At 37.5% G+C, this 20,467-nt stretch overlaps 1 protein-coding gene across 3 annotated transcripts in view; it reads left to right on the top strand.

Annotated features, from left to right (window-relative positions):
* Positions 1-20,467, top strand: part of LOC106059529 (uncharacterized) — a 134,760-nt gene that overhangs the window by 59,167 nt on the left and 55,126 nt on the right. For all 3 annotated transcript variants that reach the window (XM_056039053.1, XM_056039051.1, XM_056039052.1), the window contains 4 exons: positions 6,778-6,939; positions 14,656-14,834; positions 15,958-16,111; positions 16,259-16,423. In XM_056039053.1, the coding sequence (XP_055895028.1) occupies positions 6,778-6,939; positions 14,656-14,834; positions 15,958-16,111; positions 16,259-16,423 (660 nt within the window). The remainder of the gene's footprint in view (positions 1-6,777; positions 6,940-14,655; positions 14,835-15,957; positions 16,112-16,258; positions 16,424-20,467) is intronic.

Raw genomic sequence — 20,467 nt, 5'->3', positions numbered from 1 at the left:
ATCTATCTATCTATCTATCTATCTATCTATCTATCTATCTATCTATCTATCTATCTATCTATCTATCTATCTATCTATCTATCTATCTATCTATCTATCTATCTATAGTAAATAGTTAGCTAGCTTTATGTACTGTTCTCTTACCTCCTCTATCTCTCTCTCTCTCTTTTTATATATCAGGGCCGCCGCGAGGGTTGTGGCCGCCTGCGTGCAAAATTTAAAAATACCTCCCCCCCTTTTTTTTTTCTTGAAAAAAAACAATGTCATACGACTGAGAGCTGGACACTGAGCTGGACCATGCACCATTTTTGTTAATCCTCCCTTTTCTTCCCTTTCATATTCACACCGTTGTCGTATCCCTTATGCCCTCTTAGCTGTTTTATTGTCAGTTATAACTTTGTATTTTTTTCTATTACGAAGTCATAGTCCTTCTCAAGTTGTATCAGTAATGAGCGAAACCCAGAACATGTTCATGTATTGCACATGAGGTCTCTAAGAAACAGAAGCAACAGGCTAATCATTTTAATTTGTTCGTATGAGACATATCTGGTGTACAATCTAATTTTTTGTGAAAGTATTTGTGTGCTTATATCTACAATTTTATTTTCTATTTCACTCAAATTTTGAAATAGCCTATATTAATTGATACAAATACCCTTTGTGTGTGTGTGTGTGTTATTTTGGATCCTTTAAAAGCGAGACATAGCCGATAATAATTCGTTCTATAAAGGATTGCTCAGGCTGCTTTTCAAAATCATTCATACTTTAGTGCGTTGCATCTATAGTTTTCTTTTTCAAGAGCAATTTTTTTTTTTAAATTTCTTTCTGCAATATTTTCGTGTCTTTTCAGAAATAATTTGACCCGAATCATTTATTTCTTTTGTATCTGTAATGTCGTCTATATTTATTTATTCTTAAAACAACCGTCATGGGCCATTCAGTTCAAAATGTGGTGACTTGAAACACAAAAGCCGTTGACGGTGAACCATTTTCAACGTTTCGTAAACTTTGATAATGACTTTCACAATTGTATTTTGGAAATATATGCATTGTGTTCAAAACCATCTGATATAAGCGGATTCGGAGATACCTACAAATTTATCCAACACATCCCTAGCACAAAATAGAGTTGCTTAGCGCTGAAGATTTCTTCTTGAATTGATATAAAATAACTAATCCTAAGAACAAGTCACAAACACAATGACTTGAACTAAAACACGTTAAAGTAGTATTTCTTAAGCATTTCAGGGTGACGACCACATGCCAAAATTTTTTTTCGAGCCCCTAGTAGCTGGGCACTTAGAGGAGCGATGTAGGTGCCCACAGTGTAGTCCGTGAGTTTTTCTAGGAATGAAATGAAAAAGAAAAAAAAAACTTGGTTATAATTATAACAAAATTTTCAAGTTTTATTTTTCCTATTATAGTAATTTAACACTGTTTAGAATCCGAAATTACATAATGAAATTTCACAAAAACGAGTCCGTTTTAGCGTTTTAGAAGTTATTTCTATTACAGAATTGAACATTCGGAGGGCTTATGCTCATGTAGACAAGAGGTCTGATTTCGGGGCCGGGATACTGCGCTCAGCGTATTCTGGCGTTATCAGCTTAAGAAATTCTTTCTCTAAGCATTACACCTTTTTCACGTAATAAGAAGAAAGAATATACAAACGGCCAATATTAGTGAGTTTTCTTTTAGAGTAAACAAACAATATCTAGTAATAAAGAGACAGACTTGGTCAATAGTATTATTCGAGAGACATTCTAGGTCTATATAGCAGTCGGACGTCTATAATGGCGTGATCTTTTTTAAGATCATCTTCGTACTAAGTAAGACGTTTCTATCGCGGACCTTGTTTCACACAAAAATCGGCACTATAATAGTGCAACAGTCGGAAGAGATTCGACCAATACCAGGTAAGAAAATCCAGCAGAAGACGGAGACGTTTTGAAATGTTTTCTTCCAAAAAGTTTTAACCCATATTGTAGTTTGTTGCTAATGCCTATCGCGAAAACGGTCTACATTTGATAAGGTCTTATTAGAAGATGAAATGATATCTCTTACTTAAGATATTTTCATTTGTAAACACGTGGGGGATGGACGAACTATATATTAGTAAACGGGTAAATAGATTCCATCTGCTAGATTATATATATCAAACGAATTAATAACGATAATGAAAATAAAACATTTTTTTCGCCGCTCCCCCCTCCCCCTCTTTGTTGTAGGGCGGTCGTTGGCTTGTTGCTCCAAACAGCTAGTAGCTTACAAATTAATGTAGATCTACATCGATAAGGAACCAAAAATTTTCTACGCTTAACCATTTAACATAAAAGTGAAAATGTTTTTAACATTGAGCTTTTAATTACTAGATTTATTTAGAGGGTAGGGTACTCCACTAAACAACAATATTTCTATGTAGTAAGTAGATACTAGGAAGAAAAAAATATTTTGACTGATCTGCTTCTGTGTCATTCGAAACAATATTACAGAGAGCCTATGAAATTTCAATGTCAGAAACAAATAGGTGTGACTATGGACAAATTCTGGGAATCTCTCGCACTCCGCTTCATTCTTATTAACAAGTTTTCAAAATAGCTTAAACTATAAAAAAAAAATTAAAATAATAGGTAACCTTGGAATAATGATTTGGCCGCCCCCTACCTTCGGCCGCCAGCGCGCAATACATACAATTGCACAATAGGTATCGGCGGCCCTGCTATCTATACATAGTAAGTAGTAAGCTAGCTTTCTGTACTGTTCTCTAGCCTGCACTCTCTCTCTCTCCCTCTCTCTCTCTGTATATATATGTAGTAAGAAGTTAGCTAGCTTTCTATACTGCTCTCTAGCCTGTACTCTCTCTCTCTATCTATATATAGTAAGTGGTTAGCTAGCTTTCTATACCGCTCTCTAACCTGCTCTCTCTCTCTCTCTCTCTATATATATATATATATCTATATTCAGTTAGAAGTTAGCTAGCGTTCTCTACCGCTCTCTAGCCTTCTCTCTCTCTCGCTATCTATATACAGTAAATAGTTAAGCTAGCTTTCTGTACCACTTCCACACATGCTCACCCCCCCCCATGCCTTTCTTCTCTGATCTCTGTATTACTTTATTTTAGAGTATTACAATTCACTTCCTAATGCAAAGAGTCTCTACCTCAAAGTAATTGTTACTGGATTCTACAGAGTTAAAAAAGCAACAATCAAAAGCTTCCGCAGCCACTTCGCTACGCTTCTATGTAAATGCAATCACTGGGGGGGGGGGGGGTGAGGGGCGGGGGCGGGAACTTTTTAGTAAAGAAATCACACAGTTATGTAAAACGAATTCTTTCCTTACATTAATAAGATATACTACATATTTATATTTTATCCTATTCTTAGATCCTGTTGCCCCCCCCCCTGTTGGCCGATTTGGTGGGGTGGTGGAGGGGAGCGACTTCATCCTTCCTTCCCCCTCCCTAAACATTCGAGTGGTGGAACACAGTTTCTTAACATAATTAGTTACTTATCTATATGATAAAAGCTTCTAATTAATATTTAACCAATATTTATTTTATGTCATTCCTCTTCTTGTGTGTTGGTCGATTGGGTGGGCTGGGGTGATTATATCTACTGCCTTCCCCACCTAAACCCTTTGAGTGGTGGGGCGGTTCAATTTTTATATTAGAATAAAAAAAGCAGTATTTCTCAACCTTCGGTGAAAAAAAGAACAGTCATGTTAAGGCCTTTCTTTTGCAAGCTTGGGGGTCTGTGGGAGCGCTGTAAGTCTTCCGAGTGGGGTTCGGGGCAAAGCTCCGACGCCAAAAGCGTTTTCTTGCATTCTTCACTGCAGAAACGCCTTCTCCTGACATCTACAGCTCATTAATAATTAGTTGAGATTGGGGCATAGCCCCGACGCTAAAAGAGTTATCTTGCATTCTCTTGACATCTACAGCTCTTTATCCATCAGTGAAGTTCGGCCCGACGCCAAAAGTGTTTTCTTGCATTCTTCACTGCAGAAACGCGTTCTCCTGACATTTACAGCTGATATTCATCAGTGAAGCGTTTTCTTGCATTCTTCACTGAAGAAATGCATTTTCCTTACTTACCTAAAGCTCATTATTCATCCTATTAAAAACGACCTTTTGAATAACGTTGTACTTCTAATATGAATTTATAGGCCCTTAATACATTGCAAATAAAACCGATTTGTTCTTTGAAAAGATCAGATGCCCCATATATTTAGATTAAGGCTTTGAGGATCACCGCCGAAAAGAAAAATTCGATAAATAATATTCAATAAAATCCCAGCAAAAATGGTTAGTTATAGTCCCAAATTTAACTAGAAAAATATCAGATTGAGTAAAGGTTGGAAAAAGGCGACTAGGAATACATTATTTGGGTTTATAACTCATCTCAATCGTGACTCTTATACTGAAAATTTTCGTTTGAATTCTAACTTTTCCAAAGCAAAGTCATAAAATAATTATGATAAATTCATGTGAAATTACATATACTCTGTCTGGAAAGGGGAGGGGCGGTAAAATGAAAACGATTAATCCTCGCTCCTTTTTATAATTTCTGCTAATGATTGCATTTTGTATAAAAGAATAGGGGTGGGGTGACTCGATATAAGAATTTAATTTATAGCATATCTATACTATAAAGTAGAAAGTTAGGCGTATGCATGTATGTATGTATGTATGTATGTATGTATGTATGTATGTATGTATGTATGTATGTATGTATGTATGTATGTATGTATGTATGTATGTATGTATGTATGTATGTATGTATGTATGTATGTCCCCACATAGAATCAAAACCGCTTGACCAATCTTGATAAAATTATTCCTTGGGTACTAACTTAGACCACATTGTATGTATTGTACCACTAAAACAAACTTAAGACCCTAAAAAAACAAACAAAGTTGACCAACTCTATTAAAGCTATAGTATTTTATGGATCTATGCTTTGTTTACAATGTTGAATTGAGAAAAGATCGAAAGGATTTAGATCTAGATCTATTTTTAAGAACTACACTTTGCGCATATAGTTTTTTACTTTGACATATGAAAATATAAAAGAAGGTTCATTGATTTCATTATTTAATAAAATTAACCTTCAAATTTTTGTTTCAAGATGATTTTTTTTACATAAATTCGTTCCTTATATCTGCGAATATAGAATTCCTGATGTACATTCTTCTATTAGAGACAATACCGTAATGTTACACATCTTTCTATTGCTAGGTCTCAAACTCTAATTCAACTCTAAGATGTTATAACTTCTCTACGCAAAGATAGTTTTATACTTTAACACATGAACATACTAATTATAGTCCATTCATTTCATAATTTAATCAAATTAACAAATTTGTTTTTCTAAAGCATTTTTACATGAGCGCAACTCTATTCTTAATATCGCGTGAAATCAGGTCAATTAGCTATTTTTAGCTCCATTCATAATATTTTTAAATTCATAAATTCATGCATTCGCTTATAGCATTATTATTTTATTTAATTGTTTCTAATGCACTACATAAGTGACTACATCAGCAATTCGCAAGTTAAGACCCGCGGGCAGCGGGTAATATCTGTATAGTATAAATTATATTACTTACAGATTTTTTTTTAATTTTGTAGTTTCTTAACTATAATACAAAAAGAAAAAGTATTGCTTTGTCCGATGAGAGAAAGGAGATGGCATGTATCGCCCCTCCCACCTTTTTCCTTTTACATTTACTAATCATAAAATTTGAGATTAAAGTGTGGTGCCAAATAATATACAAATGGTTCACATACCAATACGTAGTTTATATTATATAGATATTCAACTAATTTTGTTCACAAACTAGGATTCCTCCATAAAAACAGGACCAACCCCCACTCATAGGGCTAGAGCGGGGAAGGCAGTACATGCAATCGCCCCCTCCTTTACCCACCGAATCGGTCAAGATACCAGAAGGGGAGAGACATAATATAAAATTTATATATCAATTCAACTATTTTTGTTCACAAACTATTATTTCTCCATAAAATTAGAACCGCCCCCCCCCACACTCAAAGGACTTATGTGGGAAGGGCAGTAGAGGTATTCGCCCCCCCCCCCAATCGGCCAAAGGGGGAACGACATAATATAAAGATCGGTTAAAATATCAATAACAAACTTTAATTATATAGATATTTAATTGATTCTGTTAGCATGCATACACATAAATTGGACCGCCCCCCCACTCAAAAGTTTTTGGTGGGGGGGGGGGCGGATTTATTCCATCGCCCCCTCCCGACACCACCAAATCGGCCAACATACTAGAGGGGCGGGGCTAAATAATCTAAAAATAGTTTGAAATATAAATAATTAGTATATATTATTAATATAAGTAATAAATTCGTATACAAATGGTGTGAATTCTATACTAAAAGTCGGCCGATGGGGGGGGGGCGATCGCCCCTACCGCCCCCCTGGATCCGCGAGTAAGTCTTACCTGCTTTCTGTATAGTGTCCATGTCTTAGATCCAAACAGAAGGGTTGAGATAACCACCGCCTGGTAGACATTGATTTTTGTAGGCAGGCGGAGCGATTTATCCCGCCAAACTCTCGACTGAAGGCGTCCATAAGCTCTACTGGCACTGGCCAGACGGTTATCAACTTCCCTCTAAAGTGGTGCATCATTGATACTATACTACCAAGATATGTGAAGATAGATAGATAGAAAGATAGATAGATAGATAGATAGATAAAAATGTACTACTTACTATACTTGATACTAATTGTGACTGTTGCTCTGCTTAGAATCCTTCAATTGCTCATGGATGTGCCCCCAGTCAGAATGCCAATTCATTATTTCCCTAATAAACTTTTCACCGGTACTTTACTGCCTTTGTTCGGAGTTGCCACTAGGTCTCACGTGCCAAGAGGACAGCGGACAATGCAAAGCGGAGGAATGTGACCCCAGTGAGTAGAATACAACATTAAACTTCCTTTCACTCATTGTAATAACTTTGTTGTTAGGACAGAATCGAGAATTTCACTTTGTTCAGGAAGAATTGACAAATTATTAGTTAGCATTAATGTGTCTTAATTAAGGGGAGAGAAAGAGAGAGAGAGAGAGAGAAATCTAAAAAAAAAAAAAAGAGAAACATAAAAAGAGAGAGAAAGAAAAAAAAAGAAAGAGATAAACATAAAAAGAGAGATAACATAAAAAGAGAGAGAAAGAGAAACATAAAAAAGAGAGAGAGAAAAATAAAGAGAGAAAGAAATAAAGAGAGAGAGAGAAGAAATAAAAGAGTGAGAGAAACAAAAAAAGAGGGAAACTTAGAAAGAGATAGAAACATAAAAAGAGAGAGAGAGAGAGATACATAAAAGAAAGAGATAGAAACATAACAGAGAGAGAGATAGAAACATAAAAAGAGAGATAAAAAAACATAAAAAAGAGAGAGAAACATAAAGAGAGAGAAATAAAAGGAGAGATAGAGAAACATAAAATAGAAAGAAACCTTAAATATATAGAGAGAAAGAAACATAAAAAGAGAGAGAAACATAAAGAAAGAGAGAAACATAAAATAGAGAGAGAGAAACATAAAATAGAGATAAACCTAAAATATATATATAGAGAAACATAAAATAGAGAGAGAAACCTAAAACAGAGAGAGAGAGAAACATATAAAGAAAGAGAAACCTAAAAAAGAGAGAAAACCTAAAAAAGAGAGAAACATAAAGAAAAAGAGAAACAAAAAGTAGAGAAAAAAACATAAAATAGAGAAAGAGAAAAATTAAGAGAGAGAGAAAGAAACATAAGATAGCGAGAGAAAAATAATTTGAGAGAGAAACATAAAATAGAGAGAGAAACATAAAAAGAAAGAAAAATAAAATAAAGAGAGAGAGAAACATAAAATAAAGAGAAAGAGAGAGAAACATAAAATAGAGAGAGAAACATAAAATAGAGAAAGAGAAAAAATAAGAGAGAGAGAAATATTAGGAGATAGAGAGAAACATAAAATATATATAGAGAGAAACATAAAATGGAGAGATAAACCTAAAATAGAGAGAGAAACATAAAAAGAGAAAGAAACATAAAGAAAATAAGAATCGTAAAATAGAGACAGAGAGAGAGAGAGAGAGAAACATTAAATAGAGAGAGAAACATAAAGGAAAGAAACATAAAGTAGAGAGAAACAAACATAAAATAGAGAGAGTGAGAGAGAAACAAAAAATAAAGATAGAAACATAAAATAAAGAAACATAAAAACAGAGAAAAAAATAAAGTATATATAGCGAGAAACTTAAAATAGAGAGAGAGAAACATAAATATCTATACAGAGAAACATAAAAATAGAGAGTGAAACCTAAAATAAAGAGAGAGAGAGAAACATAAAAAGAGAGAGAAACGTAAAGAAAAAGAGAAACATAAAATAGAGAGAGAAAAATAAATAGAGATAGAAACCTAAAATTGAGAGAGAGAGAGAAACATAAAATATATAGAGAGAAACATAAAGGAAAGAAACAAAAGGTAGAAAGAAAGAAACATAAAATAGAGAGAGAAACATAAAATAGAGAGAGAAACCTAAAGTAAAGAGAGTAAGACAAAATAGAGAGAGAAACATAAAATTTATAGAGAAACATAAAAAGAGAGAGAAAAATAAAATATATATAGAGAGAAACTTAAAATAGAGAGAGAGAAGGAAACATAAAGAGAGAGAGAAACATAAAATAGAGAGAAACATAAAGAGAGAGAGAGAGAGAAAAACTTAAAATAGAGAGAGAGAAGGAAACATAAAGAGAGAGAAAGATAAAATAGAGAGAAACATAAAGAGAGAGAGAAACATAAAATAGAGAAAGAGAGAGAAACAAAAGAGAGAGAGAAAGAACCATAAAATAGAGAGAGTGAGAGAAACATAAAGATAGAGACATAAAAAAGAGAGATGCAGAGGTACGAAAAAGTTTGTGTGAGAGTGAGAGCGAAAGAAAGCAAAAGAACTGTAGAAAAAGAGAGAGAGAGAGAGAGAAAGGGCGAAAAAAAAAAACAATCAGTAGTGCCATTTTAATGTTTTTTTAGCCCGACTTCATGCTTTTAGCTATTTCACATTGGGGGATGAAGGAGGCTCTAGAAATGTGTCACGTGATCGCTTTTAAAATACAAAAAACAAAAATTTATACGACCAATAATCCTCAAGGGAACTAATTCAATTTATAACACTACATTTGTACGATTTATTTTCCTGGATTGATACCAAACAAAATCATTAATTATCAAAAGTTAAATTACTAATTTTTTTTTTTAATTCTTGTTTTGTCAGATGTAAGAAAAAAATGTGCAAAATTTCCACTGCATCCAAGATTGAGTGTGGTAGAAATGACAGCAGCTACTCTGAACCAGAAAGACAGATTTTATATAAGCTTTGTGAAAATGTTGTTCGATTGGGACTCAAACTCCATGGCTCTTCAAGCCAGTATACTAACCACTGTGCCCGCGAAGTGCTTATGAAAATAGAACGGTTTATAGCTATCTATTGTTAGTTTTAAATTTTTAAGCGAGACCTAATTCTATACACCAAGTCAAGTAAAAATTATTTCCCTTGCTCTATAACAATCAAATTAATTAATTACAATTAATAATTAATTTGGAGGCGCGATGGCTGAGCAGTAGAGCGCTTGTTTTCTGAACCGAGGGTCCTGGGTTCCAATCATTGTGAAGATTAGGATTTTTAAATTTCGGCATCTTTGGTCGTCTCACCCAGCTCTAATGTGTACCTGACATTCGCTAGGGAAAAAGTGCTGGACATGTGACACCCTCGTTAACCGTATGCCACAGAAAAAAGATGACCTTTAAATCATCTGCCCTGTAGATCACAAGGTCTGAAATGGGAACTTAAATTAATTAAATTATTCGTTAATTTTTAAATTCATTGTGTTTTAGTCAGGTACAAGAAATATTTGTGCCAAGTTTGAACTTGATCCGAGACTGGGTGTGCAAGAAATAAGGTGTTCAAACTTTTTACCAATCAGACAGAGTGAGATGATAATAAGGGGGGGGGGTCTCTTTTCAACTTGATACTGCAGTCTGTATTGATCTAGGTAGATCTTACTACTAGTATTTTTGTAAACAAAGCAAGCAAATACAAAAAAAATCTTAAAAAAAAAAACAACAACTTATTTTTAACGAATATCAATTAGTTTGGATCAGTCATGTAAATACATTTGCAATATATCTAGACTTGCACTAATAAATCTGTGTGATTAGAAATATTTTTTACCTATTGTTTTTGTTAATTCTTTTTCGAGCTTTTGACTTTCTCATTAGGTTGTGATCCTATCACTTGTCTCAATACGCTGTGATCCTACCACTTGTCTCAATACCCTATGATCCCATCGCTTGTCTCAATACCCTGTGATCCTACCACTTGTCTCAATACCCTGTGATCCTACCACTTGTCTAAATACCCTGTGATCCTATCACTTGTCTCAATACCCTGTGATCCTACCACTTGTCTCAATACCCTGTGATCCTACCACTTGTCTCAATACCCTATGATCCCATCGCTTGTCTCAATACCCTGTGATCCTACCACTTGTCTCAATACCCTGTGATCCTACCACTTGTCTCAATACCCTATGATCCCATCGCTTGTCTCAATACCCTGTGATCCTACCACTTGTCTCAATACCCTGTGATCCTACCACTTGTCTAAATACCCTGTGATCCTATCACTTGTCTCAATACCCTGTGATCCTACCACTTGTCTCAATACCCTGTGATCCTACCACTTGTCTCAATACCCTATGATCCCATCGCTTGTCTCAATACCCTGTGATCCTACCACTTGTCTCAATACCCTGTGATCCTACCACTTGTCTAAATACCCTGTGATCCTATCACTTGTCTCAATACCCTGTGATCCTACCACTTGTCTCAATACCCTGTGATCCTACCACTTGTCTCAATACCCTATGATCCCATCGCTTGTCTCAATACCCTGTGATCCTACCACTTGTCTCAATACCCTGTGATCCTACCACTTGTCTAAATACCCTGTGATCCTACCACTTGTCTCAATACCCTGTGATCCTATCACTTGTCTCAATACCCTGTGATCCTATCACTTGTCTCAATACCCTGTGATCCTACCACTTGTCTCAATAACCTGTGATCCTACCACTTGTCTCAATACCCTGTGATCCTACCACTTGTCTCAATACCCTATGATCCTACCACCTGTCTCAGTACGCTGTGATCCTACCACTTGTCTCAATACGCTGTGATCCTACCACTTGTCTCAATACCCTATGATCCTACCACCTGTCTCAATACGCTGTGATCCTACCACTTGTCTCAATAGGCTGTGATCCTATCACTTGTCTCAATACCCTATGATCCCATCGCTTGTCTCAATACCCTGTGATCCTATCACTTGTCTCAATACCCTGTGATCCTACCACTTGTCTAAATACCCTGTGATCCTACCACTTGTCTCAATACCCTATGATCCCATCGCTTGTCTCAATACCCTATGATCCCATCGCTTGTCTCAATAGGCTGTGATCCTATCACTTGTCTCAATAAGCTGTGATACTACCACTTGTCTCAATACCCTGTGATCCTATCGCTTGTCTCAATAGGCTGTGATCCTATCACGTGTCTCAATAAGCTGTGATCCTACCACTTGTCTCAATACCCTGTGATCCTACAACATGTCTCAATACCCTATGATCCCATCGCTTGTCTCAATACCCTGTGATCCTATCACTTGTCTCAATACCCTGTGATCCTACCACTTGTCTAAATACCCTGTGATCCTATCACTTGTCTCAATACCCTGTGATCCTACCACTTGTCTCAATACCCTATGATCCCATCGCTTGTCTCAATACCCTGTGATCCTATCACTTGTCTCAATACCCTATGATCCCATCGCTTGTCTCAATACCCTGTGATCCTACCACTTGTCTAAATACCCTATGATCCCATCGCTTGTCTCAATACCCTATGATCCCATCACTTGTCTCAATACCCTATGATCCCATCGCTTGTCTCAATACCCTATGATCCCATCACTTGTCTCAATACCCTATGATCCCATCGCTTGTCTCAATACCCTGTGATCCTACCACTTGTCTCAATACCCTATGATCCCATCGCTTGTCTCAATACCCTGTGATCCTACCACTTGTCTCAATACCCTGTGATTCTACCACTTGTCTCAATACCCTATGATCCCATCGCTTGTCTCAATACCCTGTGATCCTATCACTTGTCTCAATACCCTGTGATCTTACCACTTGTCTCAATACCCTGTGATCCTATCACTTGTCTCAATACCCTGTGATCCTATCACTTGTCTCAATACCCTGTGATCCTACCACTTGTCTCAATAACCTGTGATCCTACCACTTGTCTCAATACCCTGTGATCCTACCACTTGTCTCAATACCCTATGATCCTACCACCTGTCTCAGTACGCTGTGATCCTACCACTTGTCTCAATACGCTGTGATCCTACCACTTGTCTCAATACCCTATGATCCTACCACCTGTCTCAATACGCTGTGATCCTACCACTTGTCTCAATAGGCTGTGATCCTATCACTTGTCTCAATACCCTATGATCCCATCGCTTGTCTCAATACCCTGTGATCCTATCACTTGTCTCAATACCCTGTGATCCTACCACTTGTCTAAATACCCTGTGATCCTACCACTTGTCTCAATACCCTATGATCCCATCGCTTGTCTCAATACCCTATGATCCCATCGCTTGTCTCAATAGGCTGTGATCCTATCACTTGTCTCAATAAGCTGTGATACTACCACTTGTCTCAATACCCTGTGATCCTACCACTTGTCTCAATACCCTATGATCCCATCGCTTGTCTCAATACCCTGTGATCCTATCGCTTGTCTCAATAGGCTGTGATCCTATCACTTGTCTCAATAAGCTGTGATCCTACCACTTGTCTCAATACCCTGTGATCCTACAACTTGTCTCAATACCCTATGATCCCATTGCTTGTCTCAATACCCTGTGATCCTATCACTTGTCTCAATACCCTGTGATCCTACCACTTGTCTAAATACCCTGTGATCCTACCACTTGTCTCAATACCCTGTGATCCTACCATTTGTCTAAATACCCTATGATCCCATCGCTTGTCTAAATACCATATGATCCCATCGCTTGTCTCAATACCATATGATCCCATCGCTTGTCTCAATACCCTGTGATCCCATCGCTTGTCTAAATACCATATGATCCCATCGCTTGTCTAAATACCCTATGATCCCATCGCTTGTCTCAATACCCTGTGATCCTATCACTTGTCTCAATACCCTGTGATCCTACCACTTGTCTAAATACCCTGTGATCCTACCACTTGTCTCAATACCCTGTGATCCTACCACTTGTCTAAATACCCTATGATCCCATCGCTTGTCTAAATACCATATGATCCCATCGCTTGTCTCAATACCCTATGATCCCATCGCTTGTCTCAATACCCTGTGATCCCATCGCTTGTCTAAATACCATATGATCCCATCGCTTGTCTAAATACCCTATGATCCCATCGCTTGTCTCAATACCCTGTGATCCCATCGCTTGTCTAAATACCCTATGATCCCATCGTTTGTCTAAATACCATATGATCCCATCGCTTGTCTAAATACCCTATGATCCCATCGCTTGTCTAAATACCCTATGATCCCATCGCTTGTCTAAATACCATATGATCCCATCGCTTGTCTCAATAGGCTGTGATCCTATCACTTGTCTCAATAGGCTGTGATCCTGTCATTTGTCTCAATAGGCTGTGATCCTATCACTTGTCTCAACAGGCTGTGATCCTATCACTTGTATCAATATCCTGTGATCCTATCACTTGTCTCAATAGGCTGTGATCCCATCACTTGTCTCAATATCCTGTGATCCTATCACTTGTCTCAATAGGCTGTGATCCTATCACTTGTCTCAATAGGCTGTGATCCTATCACTTGTCTCAATAGGCTGTGATCCTATCACTTGTCTCAATAGGCTGTGATCCCATCACTTGTCTCAATATCCTGTGATCCTATCACTTGTCTCAATAGGCTGTGATCCTATCACTTGTCTCAATACGCTGTCTCAATAGGCTGTGATCCTATCACTTGTCTCAATAGGCTGTGACCTGAATTCTAACTTGAAGGCTTCTCAAGCCAGCGTGATAACCACTCTGCTAGCGAAGAGTCAAGGAACATGGAAGAGTCTATATTTATCTATCACTTCTATTTCATGTTTATGTTCAAGCTAATATAAAGCCGATTAATTCAGCTAATGCAATCAGTCAAGTTTTATTTCTTTCCCTTGTTTGAGATACCAAACAAAATAATTTATTACCAATAGTTAATTATTTAATTGATTATTTTTTAAAATTGATTCTTGTGTTTTCATGTAAAAGAAATAATTGAGCAAAATTTCAACTTGATCGGAGATTTGGTGTCGGTGTAATAATAGAAACGTTTGGCCAGACAAACAGACAAACAAACAGACAGAGTCAGTTGATATAAGCTTAGTAATAAAAAAAAGTCTTGTTTGAAGAAGAAGCACATTTTGCTCAATGATTGGACATCTGTTAGTTCTGCGTTTCACACACTCTTCAGCAATGTTAACATGAAACATATTATTGTTTCGATCAAACCAGGTTTGTGTAGAAAAACTGTCAGAAACAACACAGTCTTTGAGACTCCTAACTTCCCAGAGTTACCGTCTGAGGACAAATTATGCGTATGGAAGCTTTTTCAGATAGACTCTTATGTTATGGTTACCTTTGTAAACAAAAGCCTAGAAGCCATGCCCAACTGTGGATATTATGTCATAATGGTAAAAAAAAACACAACACAACACAACACAACACAGTACTTTATCTTTTCAGTTTCTATTTATTTCTGTTTGTTTCACTTTATTTCTTCCCATTTAAATATATCTATATACATTCAAACTATTGGGATTTTTTGGAAGGAAAATGAAAGGCTAAATAAGATTTTCAGTAGCTTTTAGTCTTTTTTTAAAAATCTAAACGTGACGGACAGAAAGACCGAAAGACAAACAGACAAAGCGCACAAAAGAAAGTGCTTTTATCCTGATAATATAGATAAATTCTTCTTAAAAGAAATGCTATAAGAACTCGGTTCACCAATGCCTTTGTAGTTTTTATCCTTTGATAATCACCAACACTGTTCAAAGTCTACCTCTCTATTACCTCTCTATTACCGCTCTATTACCTCTCTATCACCGCTCTATTACCTCTCTATTACCTCTCTATTACCTCTCTATTACCTCTCTATCACCGCTCTATTACCTCTCTATTACCTCTCTATCACCGCTCTATTACCTCTCTATCACCGCTCTATTACCGCTCTATTACCTCTCTATTACCTCTCTATTACCTCTCTATCACCACTCTATTACCTCTCTATTACCTCTCTATTACCTCTCTATTACCTCTCTATTACCTCTCTATCACCGCTCTATTACCTCTCTATTACCTCTCTATTACCTCTCTATTACCTCTCTATCACCGCTTTATTACCGCTCTATTACCTCTCTATTACCTCTCTATCACCGCTTTATTACCGCTCTATTACCTCTCTATTACCTCTCTATCACCGCTCTATTACCTCTCTATTACCTCTCTATTACCTCTCTATCACCGCTCTATTACCGCTCTATTACCTCTCTATCACCGCTCTATTACCTTTTCTATTACCTCTCTATTACCTCTCTATCACCGCTCTATTACCGCTCTATTACCTCTCTATTACCTCTCTATTACCGCTCTATTACCTCTCTATTACCTCTCTATCACCGCTCTATTACCGCTCTATTACCTCTCTATTACCGCTCTATTACCTCCCTATTACCTCTCTATTACCTCTCTATTACCTCTCTATTACCTCTCTATTACCTCTCTATCACTGCTCTACTACCTCTCTTTATCTCAAAGATGTCTCTGGAAGATGAGAGCAAGTTCGAGCTTTGTAAAACGACACCTATCTTCCTTTACAAAGGTCTTGCCCGCCTATATTATAAATATAAAAAGAAAGGTGACTTTCCAAACTGGATCGGTCAGTTAGATATTCAATACACAATGAGCCCTGGTAAGTCTTAGAGCTTCTAAATACTTAGACAGCTATATATATATATACATACATATGTACACATAGACCATACCCATACAAGTACCTTTTACGATTTACTTTGGATTCATGTTAATGAACAATACATTTTGAACCTCTTTGGAACAGCCGACGCTGATTGCAATAGGTTCTGCTCGGAGTCGAATTGCAAGTTATCGTTCGACGCTAACGCTTCGCCGAATAAAGCAGTCACCTGTATTTGCGCCGAGAGCCATCTAGATCACTCCTGCACGATTAATAGTACAGTTTGTAAGGCAGAGGAGTGTGCCTTTGGTAATTTCTGCTTTTCATACATTTTACTGTTGTGTTGTTGTTTCTTTGGACGTAGGTTACTTAATTAAATATTCATCTGTGGTTTGAAGGATCAGTACTTGGTGTTTAGGTTTAGTGCTAAGTGTTTAGGTTTAATGCTAAGTATTTAGGTTCAGTGCTAATTATTTTGGTGCATTCTAAGTATTTAAGGTACATTTTAAGTATTTAAGTTTAACGCTAAGTATTTAGGTTGAGTTTTATGGCTCAGACGCCAATCGTTATATAGTTTAGCTAAGTATTTAGGATCTGTGTTGAGTTTTACGGCTCAAACGCATGGTGATAAGTAGTTTAGCTAAGTATTTAGGATCCGTGTAAAGTTTTACGGCTCAGACGCATGGTGATAAGTAGTTTAGCTAAGTATTTAGGATCAGTGTTGAGTTTTACGGATCAGACGCCAATCGATAAGTAGTTTAGCTAAGTATTTAGGATCCGTGTTGAGTTTTACGGCTGAGACGCCAATCGATAAGTAGTTTAACTAAGTATTTAGGATCAGTGTTGAGTTTTACTGCTCAGACTCCAGTTAGTAAGTAGTTTAGCTAAGTATTTAGATGGGGCGTGGTAGATGAGTGGCAAGGCTTCTAGACCGAGAGGTCCTGGGTTCGAATCTTGGTGAGACTGAAATTTTTTATTTGGGGATTCCTAGAATACCCCCAAGTCCATCCAGGTATCTGACATTATTTGGGGAAAATAAAGGCTGATGGTCGTTGTGCTGGCCACACGACACCCTCGTTAAAAAAACAGAAATTCAAAATCCCAGTCTTCTTCAGGATTCAAACCCGGAACTCTCGGTTCGGAAGTCAGCCACCGCGCCTCTAAAACTAACTAAGGACTAACTAAAATAAAAAAAGAAGGGGCAGCAACTGAATTCACCGAGTACTCCGAATGGTAGAGGATAAGCATTTGGACTTTTGTGTTACTGGAACCGTAATTAAACTGTACTGACTACTCTTTGAACCAATCCCAAAGGGAAACAAATTGGTAGTTATAGGACAGAAAATATCACTGTAAACCAGTGTTTCCCAAACTGTGTTCCGTGGAACCCTAGTGTTTCGCGAGGCCTGACTAGGTGTGTCCACGAATTGATGGACTAACTAACTAGGAGACCACCACGTGAATTACCCTCACTAAAAAAATAAGAAAAGTGTTCCGCTAAATACCCACAATGTGCGAAGTGTTCCGTTGAGGAAAAAGTTTGGGAACCACTGCGTAAACCAAAGTTTTTCAATCCATGGAGCACGCCTAGAGAAATTTGCGCTTTTCAACAAAGGGGGATGTGGGTGACATGATGACAACAGGGGCATAATAGAAGTAGATAAACATTGTTCAAGTAAAAACTTAATTACTACCTTTCTTTAAAAAAAAAGTTATTGAATTTAAAGACGCCGTTTCAACATTCAAGTTCAACTTAAAACCGTTAATTTTTTTTTTTTCGCAAGACAAGTCATCATCAAGATAAACTCTGGATGTTCATTTGAGGAAGACATCTCAGTGAGGCTCCACCTATACGATTCTTTCCGTCTTCTCGCGTTAAGAATGTTCAAAATTCTCCTTTAATTCCGTGCCATTGCTCTGTTGACATCATCTGTGTAGACCAGTGTATTCCTAACTTTGTATTCATCACAACACTTTGCACTTATTCTGAGAATTATTTGTTTGAAAAAAAAAATGTCAACTATATTCTGTTACTATGGCCCTCCCCCCCCCCCTCCACTCTAATTGTCTTTTGCTTCAATATAATAAGAAAATGATCTTTGCCCAAATAGTTTGTAGGAAACGGAAGTAAGATCATATTTTGGTTTCTAACTAGAATAGTGTGGTCCTCTTTAGACAAGTTCCCCTTTTAGACCTTGTGGTCTATAGGGCAGATGATGTAAAGGTCATCTGTTTCTGTGGCCTACGGTTAACGAGGGTGTCATGTGGCAAGCACAACGACCAACCGCCTTTACTTTTCCCCAACTAATTTCAGGTACCCATTAGAGCTGAGTGGACTCAAAGGCACTACTAGTCTCCACTAGGATTCGAATCCCGGACCCCGATTCGAAAGCTAAGCGCTTTACCGCTCAGCCACCGCGCCTCCTCTATAGGCAAACTCTACCAGAAATATATTTCATGATTATTATATCTTTGTTTCAAAAATAGAGTAAAATCTAGAGCAGTTCAAAGTTCATAGCGATGTTATAACATTTTTCCGTTTACGAGAAGAGCTAATAAGATCAAATTTTCTGGTCTGTATTTACTGTGGAATCAATTCGCTTGTAGGTCTACTAATAAATTCCTCGAATAGTTCGCGGAACACCAAGTCTGGCCTCGAGGAACCCTAGTGCTCTGCGGAACACAGCTTGGGAAACACTGCTGTAGACTAATAGACATTTAGACATTTAGCTGTACATTAACATGATCTGATGACGGCCTCCCCATTTCTGAAGTAAATGCCTTGTATGTGGATACCGTGTTTCCTCGATGTCTGTTTCGGTCCGTGCCTTTTTCTTCTTTGTCGGACTTTTTTTTCTAAAACTAGCGCTATAGAAAGAAACTAATTGAGGCGGCCCTGGGTGTAGATGCCAGGAGAATGCATTTCTGCAGTTCATAATGTAGAGAAAAAATTTTGGCACCTGGGTTCCTTGAAGGGAGCTTACAGCTCGACCCCATACATTTCAGAGAGAGCTCGTACGTAGATTTCATTTTTTGTCAAGGAGGACGTAAGAATGAAAATGGTGAAACATTGGCAGATTTTGTGAAACGAACAGGAAGCGTTAGAGAAGATCCTGCCTTTCGTCCAAAAGTAAAATTCCTCTTTCAGACCTTGTGGTCTATAGTTCATCTGTTTCTGTGGCCTGCGGTTAACGAGAGTGTCATTTGGGCAGCACAACGACCAACTGCCTTTACTTTGTAACAACTAATGTCAGGTACCCATTAGAGCTGGGTGGACTCAGAGGCACACGAAGATCCGGAAATTAATCCCAGTCTTCACCAAGATTCGAATCCTGGACCCCGATTCGGAAGCAAAACACTTTACCGCTTAGCCACCACGCCTCTTCTGCCTTTCGTAATGTAGTAAAATATTCGCTACTGGAATAAAACATTAGCGAACATTGTAATTTATATGTTACCTATTGATGTTCTATATTGATTCATCCCAGACGGTAGAGCAGCTATAAGCGAGTAATAAAGATAAACAAGTTAGTTCAAAATATATAACAGAACAGTCTAAAAGGATAGTGCGTTTTAGCTTTGCTCTTCCTACGACCACCCCAGAGAGTCTAGTAAAGAGAGTTATTTGTGAAGTCATCGTTTCAATTGGAACAGTACATTTTGTAACACAAAAATAGATCCTGATAAAAATTAGCAGGTCTCAGAGTCTAGCAGCCTTTGATTGTTGTTTTAGTCTTTAGATATTCCTTTAATCTCCTATATGCTATGATAATATTACAAATCAGCTGTGAACACACATTGAAAACTCTTAATTCTTGTAGCCTAGTGAATAGATTTATTCTTCGCCAGAACTCTCAATATTTTAATGCCAATTTTAGATAACAATTTAGTTGGCTTATCATCATCACATCTTTATCATCATCAAACTCCATGGGAGTGTGGTCATCAGAGGTCTTAGTCCCATCTTCCAAAAACGCAATGACCGTATATCAACATACAGGCCAAGAACGTGTGACTTCCCAAGCCTGCCAAAGTCTGGGACAGTCTAAAAAAGAAGAAGGAGGCACCGTGATTCGAAGCTTAAAATGCGCCAAATAATAACTAACGGGAAAAGAGCGCACTGCACTGCAATAGCTTGTTCAACTCCGGGATGCCTCCTCCACGTAGGGGCTTTTTGAAGGCACCTCATATGCTCCCAGGCCCCCAGGGCATTTTGTGACTTAAACAGCACTTAAACCATTTTCCCTTATCTATTGTTGGGGTCGTTGTAAAAGCATGATTGAAGCCCAAAGGCTGCTCGTTGGGTGGAGCGGGCCCTCCTTGTAGGGACAAAACAGTCTTCTAGAGTTGTTA

Source organism: Biomphalaria glabrata, chromosome 8, assembly GCF_947242115.1.
Source record: "Biomphalaria glabrata chromosome 8, xgBioGlab47.1, whole genome shotgun sequence".
In the NCBI taxonomy this organism is placed as follows: Eukaryota; Metazoa; Mollusca; class Gastropoda; family Planorbidae; genus Biomphalaria; species Biomphalaria glabrata.
Note: the sequence above shows the minus strand (reverse complement) of the source record. Positions and strands in the feature narration are given on the sequence as shown.